The 18571-nt window shown below is 40.0% G+C and overlaps 1 protein-coding gene across 1 annotated transcript; it reads right to left on the reverse strand.

The window, feature by feature from the left end:
- Positions 1-3226: 3226 nt before the first annotated feature.
- Positions 3227-14678, reverse strand: degs1 (delta(4)-desaturase, sphingolipid 1). Its single transcript, XM_056394991.1, has 3 exons — positions 14367-14678; positions 7859-8601; positions 3227-6415 (listed from the first exon to the last, which is right to left on the reverse strand). Exons 1-3 carry the CDS (start codon positions 14446-14448, stop codon positions 6269-6271), a joined length of 972 nt encoding a protein of 323 aa, XP_056250966.1. The 5' UTR covers positions 14449-14678; the 3' UTR covers positions 3227-6268.
- Between the last annotated feature and the right edge of the window lie 3893 nt (positions 14679-18571).

An 18571-nucleotide genomic window follows, 5' to 3' on the forward strand; every position in this document is an offset into this window, starting at 1 on the left:
GCTAATACACAAGGAGCGCAAACACCCAGGTGTCATTTCCTTATTGTCCCGGTGTTTGTATTGGCATCACATCTGTAAGCTTTTCAAATCTGTCCTGAGAACACTCAACTGACTCATCACACATCATGAGACAGGAACTGTTCTGTTCTAAGCTGTTGAATTACTGTATTCATAATAATAATCTTTATTCATAGAGAAACTACATTATGAAGTGCTTGACAAAGATGGTGAAAAAAGAATCGATAGATTTCAAAGAAGAAAAACAGATAAAATCAGGTGTAAAAAAAACCAAAACAGTCATTTTAAGAAAAATAAAACGATTCAAGGGGAAAGTAAAACCAGGAAAAGCTGTGATAAAAGTATGTTTTAAGAAAAGTCTTAAAGGACGTGGAGTTGTGATGAGATGAAGGTCTGTAAAACAGTCTGTCTTTAAAAGTTAAAAAAGATCTTATTTTAGAAATATTTCTATGATTAAAAACATGATTGTACAAGCTTTGTGACGATGCTGCTCAGAACTGACATTACTGTCGAACCATGTGGTGAGATTTTTTGTAACAGGCTTGATATGATCTGACAGGGAACCAGCACATGGCAGATTTAGTTTTAACATGCGCTGGAACCCAATAACAAGAACGTTCGTTTAGTCTGAGGTCAGCTGAAGGAAACGATTTCACATTCAGAGAACATAGCACTCGGTGGGTCTAACTGGCAGGTACAGTTGTACGTCATCTTGTCATCAAGAGACACCATGTGTCTAGGGGGGAAGCATGTATAAGCAGAATAAAATTGGTCCTGGCGGGACACCATACTTCACAGAATTTCCTATTTGACAGATGAGATAAAGCTGAGCCCTCAGTCCGTCTAACAGGGTCAACTGTGTCAGAGGCTGTGCTGAGGTCCAGGTCCAGTACTGAGCACATGCCATCATCAGCAGCCATTAAGAGGAAGTTGGTGACTTTGCCCATGACATCTGGGCGACTGGGTTTACAACATAAATGCAGCCTGTGTTTGTTTCATCATTGTGTAACTTACACGACCTTTCTAACAAATGTGGGTCAGAATGTGTTGGAACCGATCTGCAGCATTATTCTTTTATTTCATTAGTGAAATAGTGTAACAACACACAACATAAAAATGACCCACATATAAGATGACACAGTAGACAGGTGTCATATTACTGCAGCAGTTTTCAGCCTGAGGCAGGAGCACTGGAACATGTACTGACCTGCAGGTGTTAGTTACACTGCAGCACACAGGTGATTAAAGCCCCTGCTAATTACACCTAATGTGACCCAGATGGTTTACCTCTGTGCCACAATCCTCATTCATGAGGCAAACATTCATATAACAGTCTAACCGTGCACAACTCCCCAGCATGAACCACACTATGTGGCCTGAGGATCGGGATGAAGACCAACAGTCCTGTGTTAGCGCAGCCTGTCCCTGTGAGCTGAGGGTGATTCAGCTCTGTAGTCATGACGACTGTAGTCTGCTGGACTGGGATGCATTATACAGGTGTTCTCGCTCCTTCCGTGTTTGTGTGTGAATCAGGTCAAATATCAGAAACTTCAATCAAATTCAGTCTAGTGGAAAAGCAACACACTGCAGCATCAAAACACATGTGAACAGCTGATGAGACTCAAGGTCCACTTACTCGCAGCTGCAGCTTTCGACTATATCAAACTGTGACTTCCCACGGCCAAGAATAAACTGTCAGTTAAAAACTCAGTTAAAACTCAGAATAAACTGACAGTTTGTGAAATAAAAAATAAAAAAAGAAGATGATAGCAGAAAGGCCTGTGTAGTAACTATGTTGATGGGTGGATGCTGCAGTCTTACTGCGCTGGTAGAACCCTTGAGCCATCCCTCAGTGATTGTTGCACCATGATGTTACAACTACCCATCATCCCTCTGGTCTGCTGTAAGAACATATACTGACCTGAATGACCCTGATATCATGCTACACAGTACTACCATCATGTTGGTGCTGTTGAACTGGGACTCGTCAGTTACCCTTCATCCAGGTACTGGAAACCATGTGTTTTAGCCCTCTGCCGTCACTCTCAGCAGGTCAGCATGAACTGGAGACGTGCACTGTGAGGTTGGCTGCAACACCATGGACAGAAACGAGTGTGTCGCACGGTGTTTTGAAGAAGATGTTCTTTATAGATAAGAGCAGGAAAATGAAATTAAAGGTCTTCAGTTTTGTTTTAGAGAAGCAGCGTTTTAATATTTCAGCATGAATGTCAACAATCCAACTGAAAACAGAGGTTAGAACTATTTTAGATGAGTTCAGTTGGAGTTCTGTGACTCGGCAGCAGCAGCAGCAGCAGCAGCAGCTGTGTCACACTGACCTGCTGCCTGTTACCAGACACCGATGACTGGGAGATGACTGGGAGATGACTGGGAGATGACTGGGGCAACAGGATCTGCTAATGTGATTGCTGCCACAGTGTGTCTCTGCTTCTGCCTGAGGTCTTGACATTTCAAGTGGCTAATGGGGTTTTTCAAATTAATGGGCCCAGAAACAATTTTTGCGCTTGTATCCACATTTGAAAGATTATTGCAGTTTTATACAACAGTTAGTTCCAACAAATTTGACTGGACGAGAGTCATATGAGTGCGGATATAGAGTATAACAGCACTGGGACTTTTAACTACATGTATCTCCGCTTAACCATTAATCAGCCTAACATTAACAGTCGTTATCTATCTAAGATTGTAACGAACTTTGCAAAGATGAAAATATTTCCAGAAATAATATTACTGATTTGTAAGTCTGGTCATCATAAGAGGATGAAGGAAGAAGCCTGGATACTTCACGCCTGAGGTAACGATAGATAGATAGATAGATAGATAGATAGATACTTTATTTATCCCCACTGGGAAATTCATGTGTCCATTAGCTAATTGTTTATAATAATAATAATAATAATAAATAATAATAATAAAACCGTTCATAATAAATAAATAATCAGATTAGTCCACTTCCTTTGGCTGAGGTGTTGGACTGATGATTAATGATTAATTGATTTAACTAATATGGCGCTAGAACTGTTGTATAAAAGCAATATCTGAATCACAGCTGTGCTGATATTCAGTACGTCGCTCCCTCTCATGTGATATTGCTTAAATCTGCTGCACGATCAGAATTCAGATCTTTCCAGATCCAGGTTTCTTGGAATTTCTGAGGACTCAAATAAACTGGAGACGCTTCAGAAACAGCTCCTGTTCTGTGGTTTTATTAAAGCAAAGACACTCAGACTGTTGTTCTGGGAAAAGAAAAGAAACACGTCACTCGAACAGCGGCTTTCCACATCAACAGTTTTTGCATGAAGAGGATAAGGTTTGAAAAAAAATGGCAGAAGATTCCTTTTGCCTCTGGAAGAGACCAGAGAGAGGCTGAGACAGTCGATCAGAATATCAAACACCAGTCAAAGGAAAGGAGAGCTTGTGTTCAGATTCGTTCCACTGGTATTATGCTGCATTTGTATGTGTTTCCTATATGTTGCTATTTCTCAACAATAAAGGCTGTAGTATTAAATTCATGGTGCTTCACAATAAAAACATTTGAAACGACAATGAACTTAAAGTGCTCTGAAAAGGTTTTTGAAAAACTACATGACAACTGGGCAATCCACCTGCTGAGGAAGATCATGTGATATGATCGAAAGCTTCAGGAGCTTGTTTTGTAAACTGCTGCTTCTGAGGTTAAAAATGAACTTTTGTTGTTTCGCAGTGTTTGTTTCTACCTAAACTTGGTCTTCCTGCTGCTACATGACGCCTCAGAGGGAGACCTGGCGGACAGACAGGAGGACCACTGATTAGTGACAGTGTTTTTATTTGCTGAGTGTTCCAAGGAAATGGAGTGTGAAGCCTCTCCATTGCCAGGAATAGTGCTCTCATTGGAAATGGTTTTCAGCCTACGACGGAGTATTAAGGCCACATTCAAGAAAAAAAAGAAATCTGAAATTACAAGAACAAACTCATAATATTACAACAATGAAGTCGCAATATAACAAGAATTAAAAATGTAAAATTTTGAGAGAAAAAACATCATTCTTAGGAATATTACAACAATCAAACAGGTGAAAGGACAGTCAGTGTCAGTCTGAGCTGCTTGTCTAACAATAGAACAGACTCAGTTTCCTCACAATCTCTTCTGTGACCTGATGATGATGATGCTGATGATGAGCCATAAGATGAAGTATCTCCTTATTAGTGAAACCTCTGCTAAAGTAGAACTGCACAGGATGCTCCACATTCATTTTAAAGCTTCTGATGTTTCCTCTCTAAAACACTGAACCTACAATTACAACTTTATTATATCACTTTTTCTTGTAAATGTACAACTTTATTCTCATGACTTTTTTCTTGTGATATTATTTTATTCTCTAAATAATGACAAATCTCATAATATTACAAATTAATTATCAAAATTTCAGATTTTTTCCCCTCAATGTTTCCCCTAATACCCCGTCATATTATCCATAGTTTTTGTGGTGGCAACTTCTTTGATAATTCATGTTTTGTGCTGCACATTGTGCTTCTACCTGGAATGAAATGTGCTATATAAATAAAACTTTGCTTGTTTATTTATTCATTTATTTCATTGGCTTTAAAGTAGTCAAAGTTGATGACACTACATACTGAAGCAGTGGAATGAGCCAATTCCGCATCAACCACATGTAATTTGGTTCCAGGTTACTAAAGGCATTTCAAACATAGAACACAGAGGACATGACTTCAGGTGCAGCTGCAGCTCCGCCTCTACAACCTGAAGCTGGAGGAGGGGAAAAAGATTTTGACAAACATTTTTTCACTTCTTGGCAGTTTCTCATTAAAGTGAATGAATTGTTCAAATTTAAATGAAGACCACAAAGGCAGAAGTGAAGACAAAGCTGAGGCACTAATGAATAACACACTTTGATCTCGCATGCAACACAACCTCAAAGTCTCCTGAGTGTCACACTCACAGGTCGTATCATGTCATGGTGCATTCGTGTGTCACGTTAGAAAGCAGACAGTTGAAAACAGGGTCATGGGCCACAAAAGGCAAATCTCTACATTTAAAATAGAAAGCGACTGATGCAAGCCTCCCCATCAACTCAATACAGGAAGTATCAAACAGACATGACAGCTGTGTGTTGCAGCGATCAGTTTATATGGGGGGGGGGGGTTTAATGAGTGGATTCACTCAGAGTCCAACTTTGGTCCACTTTGATAGAGACACGCACGCACCCACACACACACACACACACACGCGTGCGCACTCACTCACTCACTCACTCACTCTCTCACACACACACACACACACACACACTCTGCTGTCGACCAATAGCAAGTCCAAGATGGGAGGAAGGTAGTTGCCTGGGTTAATCTGTGGCAGAGCACAAACCGTAGAACACCTTCCACACGGTTTGCACTCCGTCACCAGACAGGAGTAAAGGAACTAAACCTGTGTGGGTTTATTGTTAGTTGGCTGCGTAGCTTCCTTATGATCGTTTCTGGGGCTGGATGCACAAAGACTTCTCAGACTGGTCTATGGTGTTGTGTTGTTCTTACTGGTCCAATGCAACTGCTGACAAGTGGTTTCCTGCTGTTAGGCAGTGAGTAAAGAAACCAACAAGAGGTTTTAGGATCCAGTAACACCTGGGAAAACTTTTTGGAGGTTTGTCTGTTCATGACCAAAGTCCTTTCACAGAGCTGGAGAGAGAGAGAGAACCCTGGGGCTCTGAGCTAAATGCTAACAGTACACAGAGACGTTGAACATAGACCCAGCATGTGAAGAGCTCTCACATGTTCATTAGCACAGCAGCTAGAATGGCAGCGGATCATCTGTAAATAAAACACAGCTGCCTTCAGTGGACATGTGAGGTTAGTTTTAAACCTAAGAACTGGAGAGATCGCCAGAGCCAATTACAATTCATCCTGTGGGGCACAACAAATGTCATGGGCAACAGTCTTATTTCATTCAGAATACATGGCAAATTAGACATCTATATTAAGTTGAACTAAGTCTTTGTGCAGCCAGTCCCAGATACAAACAAACTTCTTAATCTCACACCACTTGTCTTGGCTTTTCTGAACTGGATAACAACAGTCTGTGAAAATATTTCCTCCTACATCAAGACTCCTGTACACAAACTCCACCCAGGTTTCACATGTTGAATGTATTAATCTGCAGAAGCTGTTAAGTTTATAGGGCGGTGAGGCAGCTGCTGTCATGGTGACGCTGCAGCTTGATCCAGTGAAGCTTTCAGTGAAGTTACTCCTGTTTGACGTCTCCCTTCAGCTTCCTCTTGACTCGAGAGTACGGGCTCAGTGCGTCGTCCATGATGAAGTCGTACAGAACCTTCACCCACGACGTGTACTGAGGCAGGTCATCGTAATACTCTGCTGCTATTTTCTTCACCTGGAAAACAAGAACACATAGCTTCACTTTCATTTCTGCTCCAGTGATACAGCAGGACTGGTTGCTGCTGACGTGGCTCTGATTGACCTGTGACTGATGGTGCAATCTGCCACCATTCAACACAATATACAGTCTTTTAGTGCAGCAGATTAACTGCAATAATCTTTCACAGGTGGATACAAGCAGCAAAAATGATATGTTTATCCCTCTGGGGCTATTCACTTGAAAAATCCTGCCATTTCTTACCCACGAGACAGATTTCAATGATTTGGTAATGTAATCTTCTTTTAGACTATGAGGAAGTCAAATTCACAACTCTCACATTTCCTCAGAGCTTTATTTGTGCAGTGTCTATGTAATGTGAAAAATTCTGCATAAAACACAATGTATTTGTAAACCATTTATTATGAATGACTTGTCTTAACATTAGCTTGCTAGGCTTCCTCGCTAGTGCTTGGGTAGTAAGCAAGCTTTTTAGTGAGTAACATTCTTGCTGAAATATACTTTCATTTCATTTTACAGTGTACTAAATTTCACCTTGTGCTGCTGTAGACTGGTCTTGGTTGGACCATGCTTTTACAGCTCCTGTCAGTCATTTCTAATCGCTGTTTTATAGTCTGTCTTATCTTTACTGCTGAAGACTTACTGCTGAAGAGTTTATTTTTCTGCCTTGATTATGTAAGACAGGCGCCAGGCAAATGTGAGGAAAAGATCTAATCAGGTCCAAAAGGTTCTCAGCTATGAGTTAGAGTCTTATTGTACAAAATAGAATCGATTATTCAAACCAAGTCCTTATTAATCTGCAGAGATAAGAATATAAAAATACACACATTTAACACTTCGTCAATAGTTTAGCATGTTGGCATGTTAACAATCTAATAACCAGGGAGTGCATCTTCACAGTCCTTACACACTTTCATTAAAAGAAGAAGACTCAAGAAGAAGAATCAAGCATTCTTCACAACCCTGATCTACTTATTTAAAGAGAGTGAGGAGGCTCATGGTGAATACATTATTTTCAGATGCACTATGTGAAATCATGTCCTAAATAACTCATTATGTCGAGATAACAAATGATACACATTTTAGAACTGTTCTCACAAGATACTGATGTACTCAGTATGATCTCAATATCAAACACTTTCTGGTTATAACAACACAAAACTCCCTTTGTCTCAAGGTGATGAGACAAATCTCAGTCTTGTCATGTTTGTTGACTGACTGACTGACTGACTGTTTTAACTAAAGGGACCACAGAATAAGTTAACATTTCCTGCTCTCATATTATGTTTGAGAGAGGAATTAGTACAGCTTCCTGTCGTGACAGATGTTCCTTCTTCCAAACCTTTCTAACCTGATGGAAATGCAGATGACATTGCAGTCTGATAGAAAAGTGCATCACCTGTGGCTAACAGTGATCTCCAGTCACTCGGGTGTACTCACCATGGGCAGCCTGCGTCCTGGGATGCTGGGAAAGTCGTGGTGCTCATTGTGGTAGCCCACGTTGAAGGTGAGAAGGTTGAGGGAGCCATAGTAAGAGTAGGTCTCATGACCCTTGAGGAACATGTAGTGCTCAGCTATGAAGTGACCAGAGATTGGGTGCAGACCCATCCCCAGCATGGAGCCAGCCAGCATGTAGACCACAGGCTTAGCCCCCCACAGCCAGAAGAGCAGGATGTCAAAGGTGAGCTGGAAGGCCACGTTGGTCAGCTCCAGCTGAGTGATGGGTTTGGGGTTGATGCAGAGTGGGCGGATGGCATAAAACAGCGGCTGCAGAATAATCCAGATGAATTTACGGAAGCGTGTGCAGAAGAACCAGCCTTCAAACTCAGTGGGGATGTCCACGTCTACACCGTCTCCACCCAGGTAGCGATGATGGTCCAGGTGGTAGCGTTTGAAGGAGGCAGAGTAGGGCAGGCCGATGGGCAGGTTGGCAAACATGGCAAAGTAGCGGTTCCACATGGCCTTGTTGTTTCCAAAGGCCGTGTTGTGGGAAATCTCATGAATAGCAAGCGTCATTGAGTGGTTGATACAGCTGCCAAAGGCATAGGTCCAAAACAAAACCCATTTCCAGTCCAAGTCTTTGACCAGGTAGAAAGCTAAAAACTGTATCGCCACCATCATGCACACAATCCATTTCAGTCTCGGGTCAGGTCCCATCAGCGACTTGATTTCTGGATATTTGGCTGTAGAAGCAAAACAAGAGACTAGAGTGAAATTCATTTCAGATTGATATACTGACAATTATCTAGTGGCACACATTTATATGAACGACTTCACCTTATGTTTATACTCAAAGATGTAAATGTAAAAACAGAGAAAGAGAGAGAAAAGATACACCAGTGATATTTAGATGAAAAGAAGCATTTCAATGTCAGTCAACTACTGATCTGTGTAGGGCCACAACTACATGGCTGAGTGAGATATGTTCACTTGTTGATTTAGTTATTCTAACTGTGATGACAGTGGGCGTATTACAGTTTTTCTCAATTGCTTTGATGCAATTACACATCACAAACGTCATTCTCACAGTTCATCATTTCTCAAAAAACTAAATCACCTGTGCAAAAGTCACTAAAACAATGAAAATCTTGTTCACGTGTCGAAACATGCAAAGTCAGTCAGTCACTTCAACATTGAATCACCAATGAATTAAACCTTTTCACCAGAGCTTCCAGACTTAGACTCCAAATGTTGCTGTTTTGATAAAAACCTGACTGACTTTAGAAAAAGAGAACAATGTGCTGCAGTTACAACAGTAACAATTTGGAAAAAACAACTATATTCTGTTTCAACATTGCATAAGTGTTTACTGTACTGTGTACATTTCAACACCTTAGTAGATTACATTACTGTGTTGTCACTTTAGATCACTGTATGGAAATGTATATACAAGCTTGTGGAAGACAGAAGAGCTTTAGATTTAGAACATGGTAAATCCAAAAATGTACTATAATGAAAAGGTGTTTGGTAATTGATGCAAATACTTGATTTTTAGAAGTGTTTGTAATATTTTCAATTCAGTACTTCATTTTGCAGCAGGTATGTGGCAAACACATTTTGTGAGCAATTTATGGATTTGTGTGCAGAGTTCTGAAAAAAATGAGACCTAGTTTAGGAAATGTGTGTAAGCAGTGTGTGTGCGTGTGTGTGTGTGAATGACCTGGGTCTTTCGTACATATTTGAAACAAGTTTGTTTGAAAACAATGCAATGCAGGACAGTATCAAAGTGAAGGTCTGTCATTCTATCTATGTAAGTTGCATCTTCAGGGCCCACACTGTTGTGCTACACCACTGCGTAAACCATAAACCACCACTGCATTAACTGATGTTTTTATAGTTCCAACAGAGTCTCCATCAGAGTGAACGGTGTCACCTGATCTCACGCCAGGTTCGTGTGTCAGAATCTCCCAGTTCAAATTTTATTCATATCAGATCAAAACCGGGATCAACATTTAGTTCCGTCTTTGGATCAAGTAGCTTCTGGAAATGAGTTGTGCCAAAGTCAGCTGTTGTTATTTCAAAGTGTGAATACAGATTTAATCAACAATTGATCTTCTGCTGCTATCTGTGCTTTTTCTTCTATCTTTATCTTTGGCACAAACATTTCTTTCAGGATGAGTTCAGTTCTTCAAGAGGCTGGAACTCAAAACAGCTTCTGTCTTCTCAGTCTCCAGATTTCAACTGGATCTTTTCAGTGTCAGTTATTTGTAATCTTAGTAACTTTCTAAGGCTGAAGACTAAACAAAGATAGGTTCATCACGAGGTTTGAAAGGATTCTGATTTGATAATGGAGTCAGATTGGATCATTTTAAAAGCCTGAGAGGAATGAAGAGATTCTGTGCTGTTTGAAAAGGGACACTGGTGAAGGACATTACATCTCTGTCCATCTTCTGTTCTTTAGTAATCGCCTAGTGAAATCAGCTTCCCCTGTATCTTAGGCGTACCGTACTGTATGTCTAATGTTATCATGCATTCATGTTATTTATTTTACATTCCATTCTTAGCCATATTGCCACAGTTCCCTACCAACAAGTTGATACTTTAATAACTTTTATGTTCTTAATGGTTTTTCTAGTGAACTAAAAGTTGACAAACCATAAATTTGTTATCTTGTATCAAATGTATTAGTTTCTTAAAGTCAACATTTTTCAAAAATTAATACGAAGATTTACTTAATGAATATCTAATTATGAAATGAAGTGGGGTGAGTCACACTTTACACAGTTGTATTAAAAGAGAATAAAACAAGAGTCACTTTTGATGACAGCTGTCACACACTTAATAACCTGTTAACTAACATCTTAGCTGATCATTCCCACGGAAAATGTGACCTGCAGAAGACGTCATTCAGCTCCAGGCTTCATTACAAAGACTTTTTAGCAATAATCCAACAGACTGGTGAGGTAAAATGTTAACTAGCCAGTGCCAATTATTACTAGCCCAGTATTCAGGCATGAACCTTGCCCCTATATATATATATGTGTGTGTGTGTGTGTGTGTGTGTGTGTGTGTGTGTGTGTATGTGTGTATATGGCTGCCAGGTGGTTATAGTTTTAAAGGTTATTTTAAAACTAGAGGAAAAACTTTGTTTCACATTAAACTGCTTAACACGTCTGGCCAACATTTCCAGCAGTAACACCCAAGGCTTATCTCTTCAGTCTTGCAAGACACTACTGTTGAAAGTCAGAACAAGCAACGCTGTGAGCTGGTGTGTTTGTTTAATGACACAAGTCCCTGTGGAGGAGACACAGAAGTTGGGAGTAAATGGCTGACTTCCCACATACCGTCAAAATCACCCTTGTGTTAGCCTCACTCCAAACTGAAATCCAGAGGAAACTAAGCAGCTGCTGTGAAACAAACATGAGCACAGACTTTGTATCAGAGCTCTAATCTACACTGGAAGTTTTTTTGGATGATTTTGAAACTCTTTATCTTGGCTTTTTATTGATTCAGTTTTATGTGCCTTGTCCTTGTTCCTTGTTACTAAGTGGACCTTGTGTTGAGACTGTCTAAACTACTATTGCCTAGGGCAACAGTGAACTCACAAAATTTGTATGAAATTTCTGTATTTGCATATAAATGTTTCAAAAGTTATTTTCACTAATCTAATGTTAATGTTGGTTAACCTAAATGTTAACATATACCTGTGGCAGATGAGGCCAGAACTGACCTCATGCACTGTCCTTCACCAGAATGTTTAAATTCATCTAGCTGCGAAGACCTGGAGGAATCCAGCTACACTTTCGTTTGTAGTTAGTCATGTCATGTGGTTCAGTGTGTGTGCGGACTGCGGCTGGCTGTGCAAACTGCCAAGTGTTGATAAGCCAACTGATGGGTTTAACAAGTCACTGAACATGGCCGCATTGCGAACCTTTGTTACTGAACTAAAGTTTATCTATCATTGTCATCAAGCTGAGGGGGTGGGGGGGGGGGGGGGGGGGGGGGGGGTCACATGGTTCATTTTTGATATTATGAACTCCTTCACTGAAAATTAAACAACTGCCAGATGCCAATCACTGATTCCCAGTAGGAACCAGTATCACACAGACACTCAAATGGGGAAAAACATGCACGGCCTGAAGCTATTGGAAAGTGTATACATATTTTATGCTCCTAGTAAATATCTGTGAAAGTTAAGCAGCACTGATTTAGTTGCATTCACAGCATTGAGTTTATCTAGAAACCGTGGCTTTAGGCCATTCAACAATAAAAAGGCCAAATATGGTGCAATGAAAAATTATGCTGAATACTGAATACAATCTCTACCCATGATAAAATCCCAGGTCACACAAAGCTTTAGCTTCTCAGCTGTTAAATATTCAATTGCTTTCAAAAAGATGCAAAAAGAAACAAAGAAACCCCCCAGGTTACATAAACATGGTCTATCTGCCTGAGGACCAGCAGGTTACAGCTGAAAGACAAGTCTCAGCACTCACCACAGCCGTGTCATTCAACGCCCCCCACCGTTACATGTCTGAGCTGGCCCTCAGTGGGAGAGGCCTGAGGCATGTGACTGCATACAACAAAGCTCTTTACAAGCAATGGCAAGGGCCCTATATGATGAAAAACTGCAGAACTTACAGATATAGTAGCTCAGAACTCCAACATGAGCAGAAACCACAGACTGAGCAAAGGTCAGAGTCTGTTAAAAACGCTCCCTCCTAAATTTACATAGTAATCATTGTATTGTGGTAAATTTAATTTACAGATCCTCTGCAAAGAAGCCAAGTATTTTGCACACATTTCTAGGTTTGTATTGTCTGTTCTCTCTAACAAGGAAGTGAAGTTATAATACCAGAAGTAAATTAAGTAATCAAGTAAAATGTTGCTGGTAAGTTTTCATAATAAAGTTAAAGATCTTTGAAGATTTTTGGGATCCTGGTGCGAGTAGAATATCTTGAAAGGTTTATGTGAGTTTGAACACAAATACCAAAAAAACTATTTTTTTATTTTTACTTTACTAAGCTTATAATGTGTTTTAAATTAAAATAAGAGTAAAATGAACAAAATTGTGATACTCAATGAAAACATGTTAGATCTATGAACAAGTTCTATTCAAAGGTTTCATACCCATAACTAAATAAACTCTGTTTCCTGCTCTTCATGTCCACAACCTCTGTGGAAACACATTCACAGCACCCACACTGATCAGTAGTGTCTCCTGATACTGCAGTATTCAGTATGTATCAACATGAATAATTAAGCCCAGGGAAAGGAGTATCTTTACCCATGACTCTGGTCTCACTTTCAACACAACAGCAGTACTTTGTGTTGACAAATTAACTCTGTCTGTTAACAATCAAAAGACATAAGGCAGCAGATAACTGCAATAATCTTTCAAATGTGGATACAAATGCCATCTTGAAATTTTGAAATTTCAAGTATGTAACCGGATTTTTCAAGTTAATGGAAAAATTTTCAAGTTAAACATACAATTTTCATACTTGTATCCACACTTGAAAGTTTATGCAGTTATCTGCTGCACCGATAGATATACAACAGCTGTACATAAAACACATACATCCTTAAATAATCCAAAACTAAGTCATGTACCTAGGGACTCAGGGACATGTGATTCTCATAAAGGGGGGCAATTTGACTCATGACGAAATTTACGTCACATGGATCCTCGCGTTTATGTAAAATTGTCGTGTAAGAAAGTAAAACATTGGCATCATGAAAACAAGCGGGCCAGTATAACTGAGGCCTGGAGCAAGTGTTGAACAGTCTGTGTTTTAGTGTGATAACAAATAAGGCTACATCGTACTTCTCTGCTCTTCAAAATGTGTTCACAATAGTTACCCAGCTAAGTCTGCTTCCGTAATGTACATGTATAAATAAATTGTTTCCATACTGGCATCGCTTTAATATGATATATATAACTAATTTCGTCCTAATAGATTATTATATACTGTCTGGCCACTTCTAATATCTCCCATAAAGCATCTACTGAGAGTAACTGTGCCAGACTTGTGTAAGTCCACCTATGGCAGTTATCTAAGCCGTTACCGTAACTTTCCTGTGAACAGCACGGAGGGTGGCTATGTTTCAGGGAGTGGCTGTGCACTGCTAACGTTAATATGTTACATTAAGCTAACTAGCTGCAATTAGCTTGTGTAAATTTAGTCTGTATATCTATATATTTCTAAAAGCCAAGATACCGGGTGTCGGTTAATACAATGGGCGTAAGCTAGTCACCGACGTTAAGCATAACCTAGGTCAGTTAACTGGGACTTGGGATTTACACGGGCGGATATAGAACCGTTAGCTTGGTTACATTAGCAAACCGGGTCAGCTAACTACTACGGTAGTGGAATATATACGCCATTACATGTTTAACTAACGACAATGCCATTGAATTAGTCCCACAGATAAGTTAGCATCGTTATATGTAAGTTAAATCAAGTATTGGTTTTTCAAATATTTGCTAAAGGATAAGCTAACTCACCCAGGATCTCTTTCCTCCTGTCGGCATGCGGCTGGTCCGTGTACACCCACTCGTAGTCCTCACGGGCGACCCGGTTCCCCATCTTGTGGATCACTGTTTTCAACAACTCAGAGAGACAAGTGTGGAAAAATCACACGGTCGTTTAAAAACAACTGTCTGTGATTATTCTCCTCTCCTCTCCTCTCTCTCCTTAGACCCAGCACGCCTGGTTGACCTGCCCGGACATCAGTCAGCTCAGCCCACAGTGAGCGGCTCCTCCCTCCCGGAGCCCGATCCATCCGACACCTTGGATTGCGGTTAAATAACAGCGTACATCCTCAGCTCGTCCTCGACATCACTGCTCTTATATTGCTTCTCCAGATAGCAGCCGTGTAAATGCTCCTTCAACCAAGTTTTAATGGCGAGTGAACTGTTCAACATAATTACTTTTAACATATTTATTATGTAGCCATTATACTGTATTATATCTGAATCAAATTGAGTGTAACTTAAGTTCATGTGTAAAAAAAAGAAACTAGTGACATGAAAAAAGCTCCAAACTAAATAGTGCAGTGTTAGATGAACATGTGTTATGGTTATATTTTTACAGTTGAATTATATTTTCTGTAAATGACATTAAATCCCTTTAATTTTCATTGAAAGTGATATATGTTGCCTAAGTTAATGCATTCTTACTTTTAAGAATGCACTCAAATCTAAGGGTATTTAAGATAAGATAATATATGCTGCTATTCCTCATATGTACACATATATACACATATATTTTGTAATTTGTTTGTAAATGTAAATATTGAATTGTACATATTATATTATAATCTATCATTTATTGACTGCCATTTTGCAGTTTGTCTTTCTTGTACTGTCACTTTGCGGTTTGACACAAATTTCCCCAGTGTGGGACTAATTAAGATATATCTTATCTTATCTTATTTGAAAATATGTCAAACAGCCATAGCAACCCACATAGCAACAGAATGTAAACTTCTCTTTAAGGCTGATAAAGTTCACAAATGTCCACAGACAACACAGTGTAGCAATATTTACTCCATGTTAACCTTTATATGCATTATTTACTTTTCAGAAATGAAGGAATAAGATTAGTTTCCCAGTGAAGGCCTACACAGCACAATGTCCATGCCTGAATAATTTTTAAATACATTTCCAAAGGGACAGTGACACTAATACACATGCTTGTTAATACACAGAGGCTGCAAGTGTCAGTCCCAAGTGCCCACTGACCAATGAGACTGTTACACAACAGCCTGAGAATATTTGCCACCAACAACACCAGAGCTGTATGTTCAACAAAGGACTACACTGTCTCTGCAAATAAGGCCCAGAGGGATCTCATCAAGCCTAACTGGCACAACTGTGACTGTGCAAGCATGTGGAAGGCAAGGAAAATTACTGTCAGAGGAATTCTCTCTCGTTCTCCAGTTACAGAAATTCATAATCTTCACACCTCTTGATGTGTCGTCCTATGGTATTGGGGGGGGGGGGGGGGGGGTCCAAGAAGATGCAGGTAGGTTGGTTCATAATCACATTTATTTTTATATTCTATAAAGCAAAAAACTAAATTCTACAAAATAGCTATCTATCACTGTCAGAATAACTTTAGAGGTGTGCATGTGGACACAAACATCCCAGATTTTGTTCCAGATGGGAAAAGTTTTCACACCCAGGACAAATTCCATATTTTTATGTTTTTGAAATAAAAGAAGAACATCAAACCCCTGCAGCAAACACACATTAAAATGATTATTCTTATTCTTCAAATATTAATGTTACTTAAAAATAGAAAATATTGGAAAGTACTTGTGGTGCAAAAGCTTGGAAAACCTACAGGATCAAAACCAAACCTCCATATAACTGCACAGAGCTGCAGGACGGGTCAGCTGACACCGGAGTGGTGGCGCACCGTTCCTCTGTGCACACAAACACCGAGGAGTCATTAAAAGGAAACCTGCAACCTCATCACAAAAGTCAACTTCTGCAGTCTGCACAACAACAACATCTGGATCAGCCAGAGTGGTTTTAGAAACAGATGTCAGGGGCGTGGTGTGGCGTAGTGGTCTAAGCAGGCGCCCCATGTGTAGAGGCAACAGTCCTCGCTGCAGTTGGAGTCCCGCATCGGACGGCCCTTTGCTGCATGTCATTCCCCCTCTCTCTGCCTCCCCATGTCCTGTCTCTCTCTACTATCCTGTACAATAAAGGCACAAAAGCGCAAAAAATAAAAAAAGACAGATGAAGGTAAAACTGAGCCTTTTTGGTGTGTTTGAACAAACGAAGGGGCAGCGTTTGATAGAAGAACACTCTGCCAACAGTTGCACATGGGGTTGGAAATTTTCTGCTGTGGGGGTATGAGGGAGCCAGTGGCACAAAAAACACTGCACGGAGAGAGGGAAGAAGGGATTCCACCACATGTCAGCAGATTCTGGAGGCAAATGTCCCGCAGTCAGACTTAAAGTGAAAGGGAAAAGAGGCCGGCTTCTACAACAGGATCCAAAGGAGACCTCAAAGTCCTGCACCAACCAACAACCCCCTGACCTGACTCACAATATCTCTGATGCTGAAGTGATCCTCAGGAAGAGTGGGGGACTGACACACAGTAGCAGGGTGCCCAAACTTTTGCATATGTCACACCTGCTGTTTCATTTATTTCAGTTTTCCAGTTAATGAATGAAAGGTAACCAAAACCAGTGTAAAACCAGAATCTCGGGGAACTCGGTCAACCTGTGTGATAAAATTGTGGCATGGCATAGGCATTTACAATTAAATCTACAACTCAATACATTTAAAAGAACCTAAAACAGCAGTTGAAAAAATGACTAGACTTGTATACCTGAAAGGTTGGGGTCGTCCAAACTGCTTACTCTTACTGTGCTATTATTTTCATTTACATTTAAAATATGTACAGAGCACTGACTTTAATGAGAAACCTTTAGAGGACATTAATGCACTTTACTGTGTGTGTAAAGTACACACTGACACACACACACTCCTGTGGCTGCACCAGCTTATCTCAGTGCAGGGCTGCGGCCGGAGAACAATAGAACATTTCCTGCTCGTTTCTGAAGGAAACTGAGGGAGCGAGAAAATGATAAGTTGGACAATAGATACGAGGTTTCCAACATCAACATGCGACATGTTTTTCATCCAGCCTCGCTGTTCCTGACACACTAAATGTTCACTGTGGAACATTCTGTGTGACCTCTCCTGGGGTAGAGAGGGTGCCATTTGTGGATTACACCTTTAACTGAAAAGAGATTTTTATTCAGTGTTTCACTTTGTCCATGCTAAAAATCCAGTTAATATTCATTTGAATTAATGAAGGTCTGGACATTCCCAAATGATATGGCAGTGATTGGCATCCTGGCTGCCACACAGTCTCCAGCACTTCCTCTCCTGTTCACTGTGCTTTCTGCTTTGGGGTAATAAAAATATCTAATTAGACATTTTCATCCAAATTCTCTCCATGTGTGTGAGTTGGTGCATTTCCATTGAAAGTCACAGTAGCTACACCATTCTTCCTCAGAGATCTCAAAGTTACCTTCATGTTCCCATTTATTCTGAAAACACACTGTTGTTTGAGATTGTTTCGTCATGAAGCCTTTACACAGCCTGGATATAACGTTAGCCTCTGTTACACCTGTAGGCTCCTAAAGCTCGTCAGCACCGGGTCAGTATGTGGTGGATGACTTGGTAGTCTTGTTTGAACAGGGTTTCTGCACCATTTAAAAAAATCTAAATCAGTGCACGATGTCGAAATGATTTTTTACTCTGACTTTTGTTTTTGTTTCGTTTTTTGTAAACAATATTTTAAAATAGACGCAGAGTAGAAAATTCAGTTCTTGTTAGAAAGATCTAAACACCTGAAGCAGCAGTATTAAAGAACCAAAACATTCATTTTGCATGTTGGTAGAAATAACTATTACTGCAAAACATTTTCTACATCCTACTACAGAATTATTATTTTTTAGCTATGAGGGGAAATAACATGTTTTTAGTGTTTTGCAGTGCAGACATTTTAGCCCTTATCACTTTTCTCACTAAAAATGATCTTATCTACCTGTGGACCTTAGACTGTAGTTTTGTGCGCCCCCTTGTGTGTCGCCATGACCACATCTTAAGAATAAACGTGTGTCTGTTAAAGTGACAACAGCGTGGAACAAGAAGCATGAAACCACAAAACCATCATTATTATT

Source organism: Seriola aureovittata, chromosome 14 (genome assembly GCF_021018895.1).
Source record: "Seriola aureovittata isolate HTS-2021-v1 ecotype China chromosome 14, ASM2101889v1, whole genome shotgun sequence".
Taxonomy (NCBI): domain Eukaryota; kingdom Metazoa; phylum Chordata; class Actinopteri; order Carangiformes; family Carangidae; genus Seriola; species Seriola aureovittata.